This window comes from Micromys minutus (assembly GCF_963924665.1).
Source record: "Micromys minutus genome assembly, chromosome: 27".
In the NCBI taxonomy this organism is placed as follows: Eukaryota; Metazoa; Chordata; class Mammalia; order Rodentia; family Muridae; genus Micromys; species Micromys minutus.
Genome location: NC_137962.1, coordinates 30,733,739 through 30,755,961, shown reverse-complemented (window position 1 = coordinate 30,755,961; position 22,223 = coordinate 30,733,739). Strand labels below are relative to the sequence as shown.

General features: G+C 45.4%; 1 protein-coding gene across 4 annotated transcripts in view; it reads right to left on the bottom strand.

Annotated features, from left to right (window-relative positions):
• Nucleotides 1–148: 148 nt before the first annotated feature.
• Nucleotides 149–22,223, bottom strand: part of BRD1 (bromodomain containing 1) — a 43,572-nt gene continuing 21,497 nt past the window's right edge. The window contains exons 7-13 of one of the 4 annotated variants that reach the window (XM_080939294.1): nt 18,589–18,846; nt 12,925–13,422; nt 3,926–4,061; nt 3,380–3,507; nt 2,343–2,452; nt 1,984–2,138; nt 149–1,530 (exon numbers count right to left, since the gene is read on the bottom strand). In XM_080939294.1, the coding sequence (XP_080795420.1) occupies nt 1,347–1,530; nt 1,984–2,138; nt 2,343–2,452; nt 3,380–3,507; nt 3,926–4,061; nt 12,925–13,422; nt 18,589–18,846 (1,469 nt within the window). In that variant the 3' untranslated portion in view covers nt 149–1,346. Of the gene's footprint in view, nt 1,531–1,983; nt 2,139–2,342; nt 2,453–3,379; nt 3,508–3,925; nt 4,062–12,924; nt 13,423–18,588; nt 18,847–22,223 lie in introns of those variants that run through there. The other 3 variants (XM_080939296.1, XM_080939295.1, XR_013975579.1) reach the window with 3 other exon arrangements.

Sequence of the window (22,223 nt, the reverse complement as noted above, 5' to 3'; positions counted from 1 at the left end):
CTGCACACAGTTCCACTGCCTCAGTCCACCCCAGGCTTCCTCAGAGAGCTGGAAGGGGATGCTGGGTACATGACCATCTGCCAAACAAGGGACAAAAACTACCAAAGGAAGACTTTTTATTTTCAAGTTTCTATGGAGATATTACAAACATGTAGACTTAAAAGAACATTTAAAATCTTTAGTAACTATTTAGCTTTAAAATAAAAAATATGATTAGGCAAAATAATAAATAATGCCATCCCAGGTCAGCTGTTAGATCAAGTGTGTCACACCTGGTCACACCACCCACTCAAGGCCCCAGTGCTCCCATGTACCTCAGGCTTCAGCTCACCCAGCCTCCTAGTGATGCAGGAATGAGAGGGCCACACTGTCCAAATCTTCACTTTATTTTTAATATAAAAATGCAAATTTGGAAACCCACCCTGCCTTTTCCCCTAACATAATGCTTTACCTCTTAGAAATAAAAATAAAGTACTAATTCTATATACATCACATGTACCATACAAAAATGTATCCAAAGGTCTATTGCTACCAAAGTGTTCTAAATTAAAACAAGTTACAGAAAGCTCCTCATTGTAAACAAAAGATTACAAGTTACAAAATCAAAGTACACACAGGCCTGTCATGTATATAACCTCGCAACACATTCTGCTCCCACACCGAGTTGAATTTTATGTGCCTGTATAAAAATGCATATCAATATACCTTTGCAAATTTATTTTTCATTATAAAGCAAATGAGTACACTTTCTACAATAAATAACCCGCTGGGAGGCGCGCCTGCAGGAGCCAGGGCGGAGCAGGAGACTCAGGGCAGTCAGATGGATGAGAACCGGCCCTGTCCGGCAGCAGCTGGCGGGACATTTTTTGGTGATTTGCAAGTGATGCACACAGCATAAATTTATTCCCTCTTTGCACAAAGTACCATTCAAAATAATGTCATTTTCTTTCTTAAAATACACATTTGTCATTGTAAATTTACATCCCGTCTTATTAAATAAGCGGTACTCTGTGTAAAGAGCATGATCTACAAAATTATTAAACATTCAAAAGTCTTAAAAAAAAAAAACCCTACAGATTAGAATAAGTGAGGGTTCGGTACTCGGCACCTGCAGTGGGACCCCACACCACACTGCGGAACAGACCCTCCTCACTTGCAAAGGAAAACTTGGAAGTGAAACTTCCCCTGGGGGGAGGTTCGGGTGGGGGAGAATTAAAGAACTACGCCTAGAAAAATCAGAATAAGTTAAGTTCTGAACAATATACAAACATATACAGCTATCAACACTATGGACAGGGCTCCTGGCTGGCTGTGGCTTTGGCCACTGCCTTTTGCTAGAAGCCACCTCAGTCAATGTCACTGAGGTCACTGGCTGGCTCCCCATGGACCCGGCTCAGATGATTCATGGCTCGATCAAATGCAATCCGCACAGCCTTCCGGATGCTAGAGTTCCTCCCTTCCATCATTTTCAGCTTGTCAATGGTCTCGTCGACACCGAGAGGAACCATCTTGGACTTGGGAAGCCACTGCCTTTTAAAGAGAAGACAGAGCATAAAAACCGCCAACCCCTCAGTATGACCCACTAACCATCAGCCCACGTGCACAAGAAGGAACCTGATAGTGCCCAACCCAAGCTCCCCTCATGCAGGAAGCTCAGGTGCACAGATAGGGCTTCCACCTAGCCACCCCTCTCTGCACCCTCTTTCTCAAACATATGCAAGTTGTTATGGAGATAAACCTGGAACATACTCAACAGGCCCAAGATAACGTAAGTGTGTGACCTACCAGGTATATACAAATATGCACATAAGGGACAAACCAGGATGTGTGTGTGCACATAATATAGGTCAGTGAACCCTGGAGCAGAGTAGAGAGGCACCCTAGAATGGGTGAGAAGACTACAAACAGAACTGTCAAGCTAAGCCCCAGGACTAAGAGAACCCTAGCTCTCTGCCTGCTGCAGATTCCAGACACCATACTCACCAGCTTCTCTTGTTATCGAAAAACAAAACAAGAAATAGCTTCTCCTCAGACTTGGTCTGCATGTGTTCACCGATCTTCAGCACATCCAGGGGCGGGGCAGGGATGGTGACACCATTGTGGTGGCCAGGCACTCGTGGCATCTTGGGGTCAATAATCTGCCAAGGAAATGCTTCAGTGACTCAGAGTACTCTTAAACTCAGAACCACATGCCTTATACACTCACAGCCATTCACACGCCAGCCTCCAGAGCTATGACAATCATACACCCTTGGCAGCCCAGGAACTGCAAAGTACAGAGCATGCACTGGGGCCCAACCCCAGCTCACCAGAACACCCTGCTCACTGCCTCCAAGACTCACCAGTGCTGGGTAAGAGGGATAGCCGCTGCACTTGGCCCATACCACCTTCAGGGGCTCCAGGACGGAGGCAGCAGCATCAGTGGAAATCCACATGCTGTTCTGTCCCACCTCTAAGAAAAAAGAAACACCAGCGTCAGACCAAGCAGGAGAACCACTAACACACTCAGCACAGCCACTAATCCTGTGGTTGGAAAAGGCTGCACTCATTCTTCTCAGCCCCCAGCTTTCTGGCTGCTAGAGCAGGACAGTTCTCTATCACCTCATCATTCCTCCTGTGGAAGTGAGGCCTGTCAAAGGCCTCCCTGCTTCCCACCATCCCCTGTTCTAAGGCCTATGACTTTAGGTCCCCTGTACCTCACCATATTTGAACCTCTATTCTAAAGATGAGATCCTTAACATGTACCAGATGCCTATTACATAACTAAGCAGCCAAATACAAGTCCTGGCCTGCTCCAAACTGCTGCCACCTCGCTCTTCCGAGCCTTGCTCAGTCTATCCAGCAGCCCAGGACACACCTCAAGAGTCCACTTTATACAGGCCCTCGCTGTCTACAGTTGGTAAATGGTGCCCCACTTCACAGCAGCAAAATGTATTAACTTCTCCGTGACTCAGGACTCCAGCACTCCTATCACACTGCACTGCAGTCTCTATGGCCACAGAACGTTCCCTGTAGTCTCCAACCCTTCAGTCTCAGGTCTCTGCCCTGACAAGCCTCAGACAACAGCAAATACCCTGGAGTTGGCTTGGTCCACTGACAGGATCAGCCCAGCAGGCACCCCTCCCTTACACTAAGCCTGAAGCTAGGAATGATCACCCTGCTATGACACACTCAGTTATAAGGCAGATGTCCTCTACAAATACTGTCCTGGACAAATCTGATGATCAGTAACTAGGAACTACCCAGAGTCAAGTACAATGCAGCCCAGGACAGACCTGAAACCCCATGCAGCAATCCTCCCATGGGTGAGTTCCTTAAATGTGGGGGGCTTGACTCACAGCCCCAAGACTTTCCATCCACTGTCTGTATCCCAACTTACCAGCTGCAATCCTGGCTGCCTTGGCATAGTTTCCATTTTCAATACAAGATATCAGCTCGCTACGGTCTTCTAGTGTGTGCCTTCGCACAAGGGCAGGCTTTCCTCTTCCACACTTGGGTGTACTAAAGCTTCAGGAGGAAAACAGAGATGAGTCAAACTGAGACTACAGTTTAGAGTCCCCTGCCTGTGGTGGCTTCATCCTATACCAGGTAAGTGCCAGGCTGCCAAGAGACAATGTGGTGTGGAGACTCAAGAAAAGTAAGCCACTTGGGTCCTCCTCACCCACCTGACAGAATGGCCACTATAGTACAGATGGACAGGATACTGCACATCAGTCTTAATAAAAGAAAAGATTTCAGGAGGGGGAGGTACAAAGTTTAATTATATACTAACTTAGATTTAACTTCTGACTTCTACTGAGTAGATCAATTAATGCCATGAAAAGTTGTCCCTGAATGGCAGAGCACACACATGAACTAACTCCAGGGCAGTCTTTCTAGCTCTTCAGAAGAAAGCCAAGGCCCCGCTCCAGAAGACAGGGCCTACCTTGAGTCACAGAGTGGGCTGTTGCTGGAACAAATACTGGATTCAGAAGCACAGCGCCGTCGGGGCGCAGCTTTCCTCCCTGAGCCGCTGCCTGGCTCCTGCTCACTTCTAGTACCCCCAAAGCCATTGGTGAGACCTGGAACACAAGAAGCAGACAGACATGCGGTCACAATATACCAGAGCTCCAGCCCAACTTACTACAATACTTCTCTCTTCCTTAAAAACTACAATGTTTTCCACATAACTTTGCTTTTATAAGACAGGGTCTTGTCAAGCTCAGGTTGCTCTTGAATTTCTGATCTTTTTGCCTTCATCCCTGGTTCATGTGGTACTGGGGCTCAAGCCCAGGGTTTTGTGCACGCCAGTTAAGCACTCAACAAGTCCCATGAGTGCACCGCAAAAACAAACTGTTACCACTTCCCAAGTTAGCATACCACAAATATAAGGTGTGTGAGCTTACAACAAGACAAGGAATACATAGTGTCCAGACAAGAGCCCTTCAGTACCCTAGAATGGTGGAACACTACAATACTCTACAAAAACACACTGATCATGTACAACTTTAGGAACTAATATACAAAATTAGTTTTTAAAAACAAAAACAAGGGAGGGAGGGAGGGAGGGAGCAGCAATACAGTCCAGTGACAGAGGACCTGCCTAGCTAGCATGCATATAGGCCCTGGGTCTGACTACCAGCAAAAAAAAAAAAAAAAGGACTAGCAAGTGTGGGCCCAATTCATCTGAACAATGTCAGCAAGCAGCAGAGCATGTGGAAACTGGCAGGAAGCTGAGACCTGCGGCCAAGGTATACATCGGGTATAAAGTCTGCACAAACACAACCACATCATCTGGGTATTTGTAAAGTATTTTAATAAAGACAAATCTGAGTCAAGGCAACCACTATATTTCTCACAAGCAAGTTTGGTCTTCAATTTAAGTTAGAAAGTAGGAAAAGGCACATCCATCCTCCATGGTTCTTGCAGACCTCCCTGAATCAGAAGGATCATGTCCCCAGGCTTGTGCTTGCCTGGCTCCTCCTGGTGCACCAATTTAAGAAAGGGAAATGGACAGGAAAGGCAGAGACAACACTTTTTTGTTCACATATACCCATCTTTCCCATATAACTTTAAAAATGTAAAAACTTACTTTCCAAAGTAAAACATGAAGCTTGTTTTTAAAAAATATTTTCTTAGAAGTATCAGGTGACTGTCTAGATTACAAGGTCTTCATTGCATTTTCCCACACCATGCCTGTGAAAAGGACCTGCTTGTGCTAAGAACAATTCTTGAGACTCTTCTTGTTTGCTCACTGACAAAGTAGAAGACACTAGACAGAGAAGAAACCACACCTCTCTCCTAAAGGTCCTGAGGCCCAAGAATTCTTAGGAGGCAGGCAAGCATGGTGCTGCCTTGGGGGTACAATACACACCAAGGACACGGACACCCGATTAGGTCAGCAATGTCAACACAGAGATGGACAGAAGCAGAGCCAAGATCTCAGAAGACTGCAAGGCCACAATCATCTGCCATGACTAGGCAGAGCGGGCAGCTGCAGGCAGGTCAGTAGAGCCTAAAGGTCAAGCAGGTCCCCATCACTGGCACCTCTGTGCTGGGAAGAAACCCCAGGGAAGAAGCTGGAAGTACAGTTCACACACATACACTTGGTTTACCCAACAATGATGGCAATAGCTTTACCCATAGCAAGGTGCCTTGTCAGGGCCTTAACGGCCCCTTGGGGGGAGAGGGGGTGTTGGAAAAACTAAGAGAAACTTTATAACTTTGAGAAGGAAAAAAATATGATTAAATGTGTCTCTCATTTTCCCAAGTGTTTAATTACCAGGGCACATTGCATCTGGGCTCCTAAATTTACAGAAAGTTTTCACAGGTTACATAAAAACACTTAACACCTTGAAAAGCTGGCAGAGCCACTGTGAAATCTGAGAAGCTTCCAGAAAAGACCCCTGGGACCTGCTGAGCCAAGCAGTTTTCCAGGCTTGCTTTTCAGAGGGTGCTATAGCCCAAACAGGACTACGGTGTTTGCATAGCCCAATAAGATTCTTATGGGCTTCCAAGGCCCTCATGCCCTAAGAAGCAACATGGACCAGAGACACAAGCTTGAAAAACTCTTGCAGCCACTGTCTGAAGAAGACATGGATTTGATCCAAAGACAGGCAATGAGCCATCTCGGCCTTGCTCTTTGTAATCCACTACAATGACTCTCCCATTCACTGCAGGAAGGACAGCAGAGTGCCCTCCTAGCACTGGAGTTTATTGTAGAAGATCACACACATGCCTGCCACTCTTGACAACCAAAACAAAAAGATGAGATGGCTCCTACACAAACCCAACAAGCCCATGCATATATCAATGCCACGCATATGTCGAAAACGGTCCTGAGGTCTCCAAAAGACTAAGGCAGAGTTCAAACACCTTACCCAGGCTCAGAGGAACCCACAAAAGCACCATTGTAACTATGCCCCAAGGTATAGGCCCAGCCCCAGCCTTTTAACTACCACAGCATCCTAAAAGCTCCCCCTTGGCCCAGGTCTTCTACAGCACAACTGGAGTACATAGAGTGGCCAATAAAGGGTCCCCTGAGGTGCTGATGTCTCTAGTTCTCACCCACGGGCTAGGGAGAAGTCCCAGGTTGTCTACTTGCAAAGCTGAGAGGCACAAGGTGGGAAAGTAGGGACATGCTCCTTTCTACCCTGGGCTCCCAACCTGCACCATGTCAAGAACTCACAGGGTGCAACAAGTGAGAATATTGGGGTCTGGTAAACTATATTGACCAGGTTCTCCACCCTCTACAGAACCCACATGGCCTGAGATTGCAGTCACTGAGTACATCCTTGCATCTTGCACCCACTGAGATACCTCAGCAGAGTCCACTGACTCATTTGAAATAGCACAGGATCATGTTGTCCAAAGCTCCAGCTTGTTCTCACCTACTACACAGCAACAAGCTTGTGTCCCAGACTGGACACTGTGCCTTAGGCTAGGAAAGCAACCATCTCAGGATGGCAGCAGAAGCATCTATTGTCTTCTCAAGACACTTTGTTGTCTCCAAAACAACTTCACACTGCGTGCATCTTTCTTCCTTTAGATAAAAGCACATCAAAAAATTCCACCCTACCCACCAATCTGCTTTTCATGAATACAGTCTATGAAGACACAGCTGCATATGGCCAAAACAGGCCAGAGGCCAGGCCAAAATGCCCTCTCAAGGGCCATGGCAGAAGGACTTCTCAGGTGACTCAGCAGATATGTGCACAGCTACCAACTAGACTAGCAATGCTTAATAATCTAAGAAACACTGAAAGAGGAGAAAGGGAAATCGAATAGAGAACAAAGAAATAAAAGATGCTAACAACCAAGTAAGGAGCTCTGTTTAGGCCCATTAGGGCAGTGTGTATGTATGTACAGTCCCTTCAGACACCTAGACCAAGATGCCCTAACCAGAGCCCCCAGTCATCACACGTCAGTTTTGGATGTGCTCAGGATGAGGCTCAAACTGTTGGATTATGTAGTCCAAACTATCGCAGGTTCTGCTATAGCACCAGGAAGACCTGAGGCACTGAGAATCTGCTCAGGCACCAGGCTCCTCAATTGCTGGGCATAGAGAGGGGTACGCTGGCCCAGGACAGATGTCCTCCAAGGGTAGCTCTCTGAGTGTCTGTTTAGAGGATGGCTCAGCAGATGATTCCAATGTGATCCTCAAGAACTAGGAGCAAGGTAAGGAGGCAGCGAAGGCTTTGCAATCCAAGAGGCCATTTAGCAGAACTCCAGTCCAAGTTGAGGTTAAGAGAAAAGGATTAGGATCCAAAGAGTGAGCTACCCAGGCACATTAGTGGTTAACTGAGAACCTGGAAAACAGTGAGAAGCCATTTAGTCTACTGCAAGGGCAGGAATCATCTTCTCCCTCAACAGTCTATGGCCATGGAAGACACTTCACTTGCTCACCACCACACCACACATTTCATTGAGAATCTCCACACCACAGAGTATGAGTAAGAGGTGACACAGGTCCTGGCCTGATGGTCCATTGATGGAAATGAACAGGCAGAGTAAAAAATCTACAAAACAGAGCCAGCTTCAAAAAATATGATAACCATCAAAGCAGTCACACCATGCTCTGCACTGCCCACATGGCCTGCCTGTCCCGCAGGCACAAGCAAGCTGAGGCCTGTGGGTGGGCAGTTTTAAAATACGTAAGTCCATACTTAATCTAACTTGGAATCTTGCAGTGCACTGGAGAGCACCAGAGAATTCCCCTAAAAGTTCAGTGCCAGATGAACCTGGAAAAGATCAGAAGTTCTGAAACTCCAAGTCCTCAACAGCGAAGAACTGCAACTTGAAACAAGAGATCCAGGTGCGCAGAGAGCACCAGAAGGCTCAAGTGGAGGCACAGCCAGCACCGATGGCAGGATGGGCCCATCAGCCCATGCCTGGCCCACCATGGGCCAGGCAGATGCAGCAGCGGATGCCTCCTGTTCCTGAGGGTCAGATCTTAGTGCTAATAAGGCTCCCGGCTGCTCAGGAGTGCGATTAGGAATTCATCATGCATCCACTGAAATCTACTGCCATTCTGGAATAAGAAAGCAGAAATCTCCATTTCAGTCAGGATCAAAGGCACTGGGGACACACATACTAAAGGTCTATATTTAAGACTCCTTGGGACTCACCGTTATTACTAAGAACCCAGAAAAGAACTAATGTGCAAACATATCATTTCATGAATTCATGATCAGTAGCCCACAGGTGGCAAATGGTCTTGCAGAGCCTGTATGGCTGACTAGGCTACTTGGCAGAAACTGCCAGGACACAGCAGGGGCTCTGGACAGCAACTACATGGAGAAAGCTTTTTCCATAGTGTCTTGCAGGGTCAATAAACCTTCTGTTGCTGATAGATATGAATCCTGAGGAAGTAGAAAGCCATCCTGTGCACGCAAGTCACCTGGTACTGATACACTCACTGAGCAATCTCCTAGCTGTAGAGCACAGAATACCATAACTAGGTCAGTGACCAAGGACTTTCAGAGATCTCAAAAAGACACCAGAATCTTTCAGTAAATGTGACTCCCAAAAATTGAAACAACTTCAGTTTCAATCTACTTCCTGTGGTATATTAAGATTGCTTAATCAAAACCAAGTGTTATTGGATTTTAAAGTGCTATTATCAACTCATCAAAATAAGAAAGCATTGAGAGTAGTTTCTATAAAATTACTGAGTGGAAAATAAAAAATTAAATCAGGTGGGCCTACTAGTACAGGTCTGTGATTTTGGCTTCTTCAGAGGCTGAGGTAAGAGGCTATCTCGAGAGAGAGGAGAGAGGGGAGAGGGAGAGGGAGAGGGAGAGGAAGAGGGAGAGGGAGAGGAAGAGGGAGGAGAGGGAGAGGGAGAGGGGGAGAGGGAGAGAGAGAGAGAGAGAGAAAGAGAGAGAGAGAGAAATATGTATGTCTCTGAGTATGCGTGTGTTCATGTTCCCTAGTATCACACACACACAAAAGAAAATTTGAAGACATTGTTTTGGTAACAAAACAAAAACAAATCACAATTTACTGACTTTGACAAGAAATGCTTTTCAAGGCATGATGCTGCCAGGTAACTCAAATAGATGGATAAAGAAAGATGAAGAGCCTTACCTCTCAAATCTCTGACCTGGACCACCTGGCAAGGTTCCAGGAAACTGAACTCACTCATCAAGGAGACCTGTGTTGCTCCCTGCTGACATGCAGGGGAGAACAGCCAGTGCTAGAGTGCCTGGAAGCGAAGGGAATTTCCCTAGTGTGGTGGTCTGAGTGAGAATGGCTCCCATTCAATCACATATCCGAATGCTTGGTCCCTGTTGGAACTTTTTGGTAACATTTAGAGGTGTGGCCTTGTTGTAGGAACTGTGTCCCTGGGGATGGGTTTTCAGGTTCTAAAGCCCCCAATTGGCTAGCAATCCCTTTCTCACTCACCATGACAGTGATGGGCTCTAACTCTATGAAGAGTTACTCTTCACAGCAACAGAAAGGTAACTAAGACAGAAGCGGGTACCAGGGAGTACTGGGGTGACAGGCCTAACCATGGTGCTTTTTGGAAAACTTTGGGACTTTAGACTACAAAGATGGTTGAACACTCTAAGTGGGGCTTAAAGAACCACGTTAATAGGAGATTTGGAAGACAGTCCTAAAGGCAACATAGACCCAGTTCAAGGCTTCAGAGGAAAATAGCATTAGCAACTCCACTAAATGCTATTCTTGTGATAAAAGACTGTAGATGCTTTTGTCTTTAACCTAAGAATCAGCCGGAGATGCCACAAAGCGGTAGGGCATGCCTTTAATCCCAGCACTTGGGAGGCAGAGGCAGGTAGATCTCTAAGTTCCAGGTCAGCCTGGTCTACAGACCCAGGACAGCCAAGATTACATAGAGAAACCCTGTCTTGGAAAAACAACAAGAAAAATCATCCCGAAACTAAATTAGAATGAGGGAGGGGTCCCTAACGTAATGAACTCTGTTGTATTGTTATTAGTAATTACTCTTAGGTGTATCTGCAATGAAAAAGAAGAAGTAGGGGGAAAAAAAAGAAAGAAGACCCAAAATACAGAGTTTAAGGAGAACCACCAAATTTAATGTTGGAGCCAAGGCTTGTGCTGACAGAGAAGGAGAGATGGGATAAAGGGAGTGGTGTCCTTAGGAGGCTCTGCTAACCCTTGCCTCGTGAGACCAACAGCACTAAGGAATGATCTGTTCATAAAAAGCAACAACAAATCAAAGCTTATGCCAACGTAATTCATGCAGAGCCAAGTTCCATCCCAAGCTGGCAGACAAATATAGTTCTTTAGCCTGGTGGTTCTGATGTTAAGAGTCTTGGGAAATAGAGGAATAAAGGAGTTGTGGACTCTTCCTCCTCTGTTAAGGAAAACCACTGAAAACAGGTTCGCAGCAGGTTCCAAGCATGGAGAAGTAGCTGAAAGGCTACTGTGGGAGGCTGTCAAAGTAAAGCCTAAATTGTGTTGGAGACGTCAAGATGTTGAAGTTGCCAAAGTCATGGCATGTCTACCAAGGAGAGCTGCAAAGAGCATGGAACCTGTTCAGAGAGATGTTTGCAGTCTCAGTCCTCTGACACTGGGCACAGCTATAGGATGGGGAGTGAGCCCTGCTGGGATCATCAGCCTTGCTGTGGTCTACTGTTTGCTCACTACGTTCCCTTCCCTTCCTTTCGCAATGTTAATGTATTTTCTAAACCATTGTATGTTGGAAGCATGTGACTTGTTTCTGTATTATTAAAGAGTCTCAGAAGACTTTGAATCTGGTGAAGTTATGAGACTATGGACACTTCTGAGTCTCATAAAAGTGGACTAAATACACTTTGCATTATGATACAGCCCACAAGCCCACAGAGGCCCAAAAAATGAGAATGTGGTGCTCCGAATGAAACTACCCCCTCACGATCCCCCCACATCATGTATCTGAATATCTGTCCATAGTTAGTATAACTGTTTGGGAAGGATTAGGAGGTAAGACCTTATTGGAGGAGCTGTGTCACCAGTTTTAAGATTTCAAAACCCAAGCCATTTCCAGTTAGCGTTCCCTCCTGCTTGCATGATCTCTCTCCTCTCTACCATCCCAAGCCTATGGATCAGATGTAGGCTCTCAGCTGACTCTCTAGCACCATGCCTGCCAAAATGTCTGACATGTTCCCTCTCATGATGAGGATGAACTCTAACCCACAAGAATCACGAGCCACAACTCAATCATTTCTCTTATAAGTTGCCTTTGTCGTGGTGACCCTCCACAGCAAGAGAGAAGTAACTAAGACATTAATCTAGGTATCTAAGATCAAACACAAAAGTGCAAACCTGCCTCAAACAGAAAGCAGATATTGAACATCACATCTGATGCTGGCAATCAAGCACCCATTACCCTACTATGTTTTATCTGGGAATTAGACAGGGAGGAAGCTGTGAGAAAGCCAAGCCAGGGTTCTTCAAGCACAGCACAGGGGTTTCCATGTGGCAACCTCGTAGAAAATAAAACATATCTCAGGTTAATAGTGGGCCTAAGTAATAGCTCAGTGGAAACTCACATGTCATCAAGCTGATGACCTGAGTTAAATCCCAGAGATAATCAACTTCCCAGGTCTCTGAAGATTTATTTCCATAACCTCACCCCACATAAATGCACACTGTAGTACCCAACCAAACTAATTTAGGCTTTTTGTTTGTTTTGTTTTTTTAAGACAGGGTTTCTCTATATGTATCCATGGCTATCCTAGAACTCACTCTGTAGATCATGCTGGCCTCAAAATCAGAAAGGCCTGTGCCCCACGACTGCTAGAATTAAAGGCATGAGCTACCACTACTAGGCAAATATAGGATAAAAAAAAAAAAAATACTACCTCCATTAAAAAGAAAAAAAGCTTACCAGTAAAAAAGAACCATTTTGAGTAAGATTTACTAGGCATTAGTAGTACATGTACCTTGACATGTACTTACCAATCAAGTGCACTTGTACTCAAACATACAAAAAAAACATTGAGGGAACATTGCAATATTCCTTAAGCCAATTATGAAGACAAGTAATGGGATGACAAGAGTATTTTCAGAGAGCTTGGGGAAGAAGCAGTAAAGAAAAGATTCGAGTTCAAATTTATGACTCTGAGTTTGTGGGAACTGCTCTTAGGAGATACCCACCTGCCCTAGGCACCTAGTGTGGCCATTTACAGGTCCAGTTTACACACATACATACATGCACACAATAGTCAAGGTACTCAATCAAACTACATTTCAAGTCAATATGTGAAAAACCACAGAAAAGAAGAAAAGGAACAAAGGAGGGGTGGGGCCAGCCATGCCCACTGCTGTATGGCCAGCAGCTGGGCTGCCAAGAGGCTGAATGGTCACTGCTTGAAAACCATTTACAGCTTTAGAACTGAGAGGAAGCTGCAAAAACAAAAGCTCAGCACCATGGTTTTATATCAAGGGTTCCCTGAGAGTGCTGCCCCTGACATTTACCTGTATCCAGGCGCTTTCCCGGGGACTCCTCCTCCACTTCCGAGTCTCCACATGTGCTCCTCGACCTTTTCCTTGGCTGCAGTAGAGTCTCCAACCTCGGAAGGACTACAGACAAAAAGGTTTTGGTCCCTAGCTGAGGAGAAGTTGGCTGGGTTTCAGTGTTCTTGGCAGACTTTGGGGGGCTTACACTTTTCGATTTGCAGAAGAGAACAGAAGTGCGTCTGTTTACATCGCTTGATGGCTCCGCCACTGCGGAGGCCGCCGCCGCCGGCACATCGCCACTACTGGCGAGGGTGGGCTCTGGAGGGTGTCCGCTTACCAGTGCGCTCTGAGTGCAAGTGCTATGTGATTCATTATCAAATGTGACTCTTTTGAATAGTTTACTCTGCTCGGGGTTGAGTTCTACTGGTTTGAGGGTTGGTGGTTCTGAATTAGTCTCCGAGTTTGAAGGAAGAGGTAATGCATCTGATGGTTCAAGTTTAGGGGGAGATTTATCTCCTGAAAAAATTATAAATAAAGTGATTTTGAAAACTGAAGATTATAAAATCTATTATAAAACTTATATAAATGTGAAGTCCACCAAAACACTAATTCAATTAAGGAAACAGCATCACACACAATGGTCTGCTGAGCAGTGCGCAGCCTGGGGCCGTCAGGTAACACTGTGTGTCTCCCTAACAAAAGATTTCGGGCCTGGTGTTCTAAGCCCAGGTGCACAAGTTACTTTCTGGAAAAAACTGTGAAAGAACATTTAACACACAGCATTATTAAAAATCTTATCTGAGTTCAGGACAATCTCTGCATCGATATTCACTTACCTTGAGAACAGTCAAACAATCACAGAACTAAGGGAGCCTTAAAGGTTCCCACAGCAGTCTATGCTGCAGTACAGTGTCGAATAGAAGGAGAACAAATGCTCAACTGTCTACTCAAGGCTGACTAACCGAGACGGCATCATCTTCCACCCCCTTAAATACTCAGATTACACAGACCAGTGAGTTCCCCACTCTACCTTCATATCTTTAAAAAGAAGACTCCCAAATGCCAACCTCTTTAGGAAGGTATTTACAAATTACCACAGCTGAAGAGCTGGCTCAGTGGTGAAGAGCACTTGCGGCTCCTGCAAGGGACATAGGTTCAGTTCCCAGCATCCACGTGGCTGTCAACAATCCAGCACCCTCTTCTAGCCTCTGTGGCACAGGAATGTGCACTCGGCTCACTTACAGAGACTAAACACTCATACAATGAAATGAAAGTAAAATCAATGTAGACCTGACATCTTAATCATTAAATTCAACCCCAGGGAGAAATAGTTTCCTGTCCTCACTCACAAAAAGCTCATGCAACAAGAGCATAAAGCCAATCATGTAAGGTTAGGCCCTGCTGGGCTAAACTGCTAAGGGTTCTTTCTGAGATTCTCACTACAGACATGATAGAAAATTCAAGAGCATCATTTTCAACATTCCAAAGCAGCATCCATGTGTTATCACTAGGCATGGTTTCTATTTTATTCTAACTACAAATTTCCCAGAAAACATTTACACTGTCACCATACATTCAAGTCACTGTGAAAGTAAAAGGCTACACAACTTAAAAACCTCTAATACGTCTCCGGGAGGAGGGGGTGCACTTGATTAACAAAGGCTCTATGCCAAGCCCTCCTTCCACCTTCTAATCAGAAACACAAAGCTGACTGACTCTAGAATGGAAACAGCCACTCTGGCAAGTCAGGTGGCTTTGGGCTAACTGTGCACATGGAGCCTGTTAAGAGACAACTCCACCACCAAGCGGTGGAAACACAGCCTCAAACATCCTGTTAAGGTCTTTGGTTAGTTAAAAAGCTTTATCCAAAAGATAAGGAGTACACAAACTTATGCCACAGGAGCAAAAACTCTGTACTTGGAGATTAAACTTCCAATAAAGTGGAAATGCTGAATCCTGAATCGCTGACATGTTGGGTATGACAAAATTCTTCCTGCCCACTTAGGTTAGACTCATTAGCACCTTTAGAAAGGCAGTATTGTTCGCAAAGCACACAGGGACAGAGAAGATGGATTAGGAGCAGTGCAGAGCCATGCATGGCATTCTTGGTGTACATAGACATGAAAATAGAAGGCACTGAATGGTATGTTAGGCTGGTAGAGCAACACATGGCTGGGGGATGGGTGACCACTATCTGGCTCACACTGTGGCCTTCAGTCTGCCTCCTGCCTCCTCTTCCTTCACGGGTCTATACCATTTACCTGAGTCCAAGCATCTTGTCCCGAGGCTTCCAAAATGTCCAATCTAGTCCCTATGGCCTCTTCAAGGCCAAGACTAATGGGCAGCCCAAAGCAGTATAAAAATCACCAGAGAACGGCTCCAAAGGCTTCCTACCCAGGGCTCCAGGCACTATAGATCTCCCATCCATTCTCTCTATGGCTAAGAGGTACCAAAGACCCATTTTCTGCCTTCTGCTTAACTTTCATTCAGTCACTACTGCTAAGACAAGTGAATGTGCCTGTTGCTTCACACAAGGCCTTCACCACATCCCATTCCCCGAAACCACTGTCTAATCAAAAGCTGATTGTCCATGAGGGACTGCATAGCCAGGCGTTCATCTATGGTCCCCTCTACACTCAAGCCATGCATTCTCCCTGCTCTGTGGCAACCCTTGAGGAGGAGCTTAGGTTCCCAACCACTGCCAGAGTTCACTGGCATACTCCTGAGTGTTACAAAACCAATCACAGTGGATTCAGAAAGCTTTGTACAGGCCCAAGTGAAGCACCATCTCCAGTAGCCACAGGGCTACATGGACCACTAAAACTCTGTGCTGCTCAGTCTCCTCACCACGTGAAATTTTGCAGCACCAGAGGAGGCTATCAGGGTCCTTGATGAGTGACCTTCACCTTCACTCCAGTCCACTGTGCAGCACCAGGTCCACAGCTAACACTGCCATCAGCAGTTAATGTATACATGTAAGACACTTTCACTTTCAACATCTCACTAACTGCACGTTACTTAAACTTCATGTTCTGTTAATTTCCAGAATCAATGCCCACAACTTAAACATGAATATGAACGCCAGTACTCAAAAACTCCCTGCCAGACTTAGCAACAAAGAGCAAGGCAAAGCTGCTCTTCCCTTTCACATGCAGATCACACAAACTGTACCATCCCCACCAACAATCTACTCCTGATCCCTTCTGCCAGCCCTGAAGGAACAGGCCCCATTCCATGAGTCCTTCAGACTTTAACTGACTGAACTCTTCAGCTTTAAGTCAGCATGGAAGGCCTCTTGACACACAACTCCGCCCTCCCCCTGCACAAGCAAATCAGGGCATATTCACTGTCCCAAGATAGCTAGGACATATTTTGTTCCTCAGATATCAGCCTTTTGGGGATGTTTCCTCTAATGCAAACACCCTAAATGTTACAATACACAAAAATGTTGTTTTAATTATAATTTAAGTAAAACTGCTTATTTTATATTAAGATATGTGTTCCTAGGTATGAAAAGTCTATGATCATTCTCAAAAAAATAACATTTTTTTTTTTAAATTGGTCATAAGGTCTCAGGGCCCTAGCTGGTCTGGAACTTTCTCTATAGACCAGGCTGGCCTCTAAATTCATAGAGCTCTATCTGCCTCTGCCTCAGGGATATGTGACTGCACCAAACCAAAGCATCCTCTTTGGGAAGAATATGCTAAACTATGGAATGTCTTGAGTTCAGGGTTCTGTCCCAACATGCATATAGCAATTTTACAGTTCTGCTTTTGTCGGGCTACTTCCTTCTCCATTTATCTTTCCTCTCAACTAAAAGGAAAATGCTCCTTTCCTGCATTTTAAATACTGGCTAATAGCAATCCTAGCATCTGTCTGATGTAACACCACAGCAGTACAAAGCTATGTACATGGAAGTACAGATCAGCTCTTCCTCAAATTAGATACTAAAGGAAGACCCTCAGCCCTGTAAAACCAGACTGGTGAGGGAACTTGTGGGGGGGAGGGGATTCTGCACACCTGTACACAGCTGTGAGGAAAGAGATTAGGTTTCTCTTTCAGGAGCAAGATACTGTAGTATCAGTGAGCTGTCCTGCTTAAGCCTTCTCCCCAGCTGACTCTTCAGGACGAATAGTGCACAGATCACTGAGTGGCTGGACCAAGGGTCCTACTCAGCCAGTCCCAGCAGTGAGAAGAGCCCTGCAAAGGGCTCCCATGACAACCAGGCAATGGCACTATATGGGACTCACCACAGAATGCAAACAATAACAGTATCCTGGATGCATCTGTTTGTCAAAGGTCCCATGAATGTTCCTTAAAAAAAGCATCGAGCCCCACCAGAGACAGAAAATTGCCATGTGCAGATCATTAAGACTTTTAGAAAATGAGGAGAAAATGCGTTACACACTGAAAAATAAAATCAAACTTGTTACCTAATGGCAAGGCAAGGGGTGTTTGTGAAATTTACAAGTGGACACACTGAAAGAATGTAAGGCCAGCAGGGCTGAGTAGTGTTAGCCCTAGCCTCTGCTGGTTGCCTAGCATAACCAAGAAGCAACCAGGGAAGGGAAAAGTGAGCTAGAAGATTGTCTCCAACTGTCAAAATTCTAAGACTAAATTTAACATGGATGGTACAAGCATACTGAAACCATGTCGTCAGAGCCCCATCTACTAACACAGCCCACCATACAGATCAGGTATACCTGTCTTGTGTTAATATTTTCATATTCTTATTCGGATGGGGCAGAAAAACTACCTGGCGAGATCCTAAGTCAAACTACTAGCAGTGGCAGAAGTAGGTCTTATTTTTCTTTTCATTTCATGGAACTGAAATGTAGTGACAGTAAAGCAAGTGGATTACAGGGTGCAACGCTTCTCTAAACATGCCACAATTAGATGCACCATATACAAAGGCCTCCACACAATGGCCTGCTTATCAGGTGTGGAACCCATTGGGCAGATAGCCTCTTCTGTCCTTCCTCCCTTCCTCTCCAGTCTAACAGCTCAGCTACCCAACTCTTTCCCCAGATGTCACTGTTGCCAGAAGGCGACCCACAGGAAAGGCTTGAGGAGGAGGAGAGCCTGGGACAGGCCTGTACTAAGAGGCACTTCAGTCTCCAGTCTCCATCCCACCCTTCAGAACCCGGGGCTGGGTTTACTCTAGCAATAATTATTCTTTTTCAAAAAGCTATCATAAGGCCAGCTGAAAGCCTTAAGAGTAGAGGTGCTTACAAGGCCTAATCACCTTAGCTTGATCCCCAGATACTGTAAGATGCCAGAAAAACCAACTTGAACTAGTTGTCCTCTGACCTACACACAAAGTAAAAACAAATTCAGTGTGTCTAATCATCTAATACTTTGCCCTCAATTTACAAAATACAACTAAGATATTTCTTATTCCCACTACAGAAGCCACCTTCAACACAGTATCAAATCTAAGCTATCCCTTGTAAAGTCTTTCAGGCTCAAGTTAAAAGAAAATCTCATTCCAGGCCTTTAAACTTGTAAACTAAATGCCAAAATACAACATACACAACATCCTTTCAAAGGGCATAAAAACCTAGTAGGAATATCCAGTGACTAAGAGTTCTGTGACCTTCCAAACTCACAAGCTCATGGTTACCACAGAATATCATTTAAGCCTGTCCACGAGCTATGGTCCTCCCACCCCATCATGCTTACCTTCCTCCCCTGTGTCCGGCGCCAGTGGAGTAGCATCTTCAAAGTCTCCTGTGCCTGCCCCTGTGGATGGGGACTGGCTGTGCTGCTGACTCAGCTTGTTTCGGAGAAGAGCAATCTCTTTTTTGAGTAGCTTTGCCCGTTTACTCCGTGAGCCGCTGGACTTCATGGAGCAGGTCAGGTCCAACTTGTCCAGTAGTTCTCTCAGCTGTTCCTCCAAGCTCATGTGGGTCCTGTTGGCTGGGTCTAGCAACCTGTCCACTGAACCAAAAAACATACACCATCAGCCACCTGGTTCTTGGGCACCTCTAAGAATAACACATTGATCCTAACTATTCTTTAGCCTGCCTGCAGACAAAGGGCAAGCTTCACCGTTTGTTAATTTGTTCAGTTTTTGTTTTCTTTCTCTGGGTAACCTTGGCTGTCCTAGAACTCATTCTGTAACAGGCTGATCTTGAACTCAGAGGTCCACCTGCCCCTGACTCCCAACTGTTCCAATTTGACCATTTAATGCATACATAGTTCCTTCTACCCTGATTCTGGACCCATGACAAGGCTCTTGCCACGGGGAGGAAAAAAGCACTACTTCAGACAGTATGGCACAAAGGATAGTGTGGCCACAGCAGAAGAGATTAGATAACATGATGTCCGGCCTCTCCTGCAACAGAACCCAACTCAGTCCTGCTGTGTAAAATGTAAGGGGCATGAAAACCACCAGAAATGCACGAGACCACCAACATAGACACAAGATGGACTGCCAACAGACCCAGAGTGTGCAAATGTGTTCACAAAGACTGTTTACACAGCACAGACATCACCCTGGCACTTAAGTACTTGTATATACATTACTGTGTCCAAGGACACTAGGCTGCAGACTCCACAGGTTTTTGCAAATTCTAGGAACTACAGAGAGACAGCATAAAGGAGACCTGCCCAGACCTGGCAGCCAGCCTATGAGTGCCGTGTCTAAAGAAGAGCACTAACTAGTACTGGGACATGAACAAAAATTGCCCAAGTGGCTAACTCAAGGCTTATAGTCACACTATTTCTAACAAAATCTTAAAAGTTAACACCTCAAACGTAAACAAAACTCTTTTCATTTGAAGCACCAAAAATAAATATAAATTGATCAACAACACAACTTTTCAAGGTTTCTTTTTGTTCTTTGCTTGCTGAGACAGGGTCTCATATATATAGCCAAGGCTGGCCTCAAACTTGCAATCTGAGAGCTATATCTGCAATGCCCGGCTTGTCTGCTTCTTTTACAACAGGACCAGTGCTGTGGTTTGTATTGGCTTGGCTTAGTGAGTGGCATTGTAGGAGGTATGTATGGCTCTGTTGGAGTAGGCGTAGCCTTGTGGGTGTGGGCTCCTAGCTGCCTGGAAGCCAGTATTCAGACAAAGAGCAGCCTCCAGACAAAGATGAAGAACTCTCGGCTCCTCCTGTACCATGCATGCCTGATTGAACACTGCCATGCTCCTGACTTCATAATAATGGACTGAACTTCGGAACCAGTAAGCCAGCCCCAACTAAATGTTGTCCTTATAAGAGATGCCTTGGACCTGCTCTCTTGTGCTCTTGCTCTCCCCCATTCCCTTCCCATCTCCACGTGCTCCATCTCCACAGCTCCACATGGCCGGCCTCTACTTCTCTACTCTCCCCTTCTCTCTCCACCTTTACTACCCTCTTAACCAACCCCCATGACTTGAATAAACTATTCTGTACTAAAATAAAAAATAAAAAAAGGGGCTGCCTTGATCATGGTGTCTATTCACAGCAGTAAAACCCAAAGATGCTGGTACCAAAGACTGGGGCATTGCTGTGATGGGACCATGTTTTTCATTGGAAGAATATGGATTTGGGGACTTTGGAAAGCATGGAATGTTTCAAGTGGGGCTAACTGGGCCATCCTGGTAGAAATATGGGAAAACTTTTGTCGCTATGAGTGATTTGAATTGTGTAGACCTGGTCCAAGATGTGACCTAGAGACTGTTTTTTAGTTTAAAAAATGGCTGCTTTTTGCACTCATATTAAGAGTCTGCCTGAGGCTAAGGTGAAGAGATTCAGATTAATTGCAATGACAAAGGAAGCCTCAGAAACGCCCATTCTCTATTATCCTCAAAGAGAATGTGTTGAATAAGCAAGGTTAGAAAGAAAACAAGGAAGTGGAAGGGAGCTAAATACCAAAGTTCAAAGACATTAAATTGAATTAAGGGCATGCTGACCTTGGGGCAAGATCCCACCCAGCTAAATTTTGATCCAGATGCCTTTAATCCCAGGAGGCAAAGGCTAGCAGATTTAATTCAAGGCCAGTTGTTAGTGCAAAGTCCAGGCTTGGTGGTACACACCTTTAATCCCCTGGAGTCAGGCATGCATATCTCAAAGTCAGTCTGTAGAGCAAGATCCAGGACAGACAAGTTTAGGCAGTGGAGGAGTTGGAAAACAGGAAGCTAGTGATAGTGTGATAAAACAAGGGGGCCATGCTCCAGCAGAGAACTCCTCTGCAGCTTTGGTCATGTGTCTCTGACTTTATAGTAGAGATTACTGGGACAATTGGTGCTGGTTAGCTGGAGCCAAGAAATTAATGGTGATTAAGAGACCAGCAGGGCTGGGGAGATGGCTCAGGGGCTAACTCTCTTCTACAGGTCCTGAATTCAATCCCCAGCAACCACATGTAGCTCACAACCATTGGTAACAGGAACCCAGTAATGTTCTGGTATGTCTGAAGAGAGCTATAGTGTAATCATATAAATAAACCTTTAAAAAAGACCATCATCACTAAGATGAACTCTGAGAGCACAAAGAAACTATGTTCCAGAGATAGCCAAGGTTATACTTCCTGCTGCAGCTGTACTTAGTAATGTCTAAGAGTCACCCAGATGGAAGGCATGTAGGGTCAAGGAGAGCATCTGAGGCTTGGCACTGTGAGAGGTCATGGAAGGCCATGGGTGGAGATGCAGCCTCAGCAGTTGATGGCCCAGGACTGAAGGCCTGGCACTATGAAGAGAGCCTAGCTGCAGCAGAAGGCCCCTGTGTATTGGAGATGCCAGCACCGTGGGATGATCAAGAATAGCAGCAGTAGTGAAGATCAACCTGAGCTTAGGTCGCTAGGGGACAGATGAAAATGAAGTTGGAGGTCTGAAAACCTTTGACATGAGCCATGGCAGTTTTGGAGTTTGCCCAGCTAGTCTTGCCTTCAGATTATAGTTAAATGAGTGGATGAATATCAGAAGAGACTTTGGATTTTTAACTATAAGGGCCTTTGAAGCTAGACAATGTATTTTGCATTGTGTTATGTTTGGTATGCCCCCCCACAGACTTATGTTTGAACAAGCTAATGGGGGCCAGGGAGTATGGGAGGTGTGGCTTTCTAGGTGTGGGCTCCTGGCCTTTGAGCCAGGACTCTGCTCCAGATGAAGATGTAGAATTCTTAGCTCCTCCTGCACCATGCCTGTCTGGATGCTGCCATGTTTCTGCCTTGATAATGGACTAAACCTCAAAACATGTAAGCCAGTCCCAATTAAATGTTATCCTTTTAAGAGTTGCCTTGGTCATGGTGTCTGTTCACAGCAATAAAACCCTAAGACAAGTATCTTTGTTACAGCAGGCTCAAGACAGTGGCAGAGGTATCCAGTTTT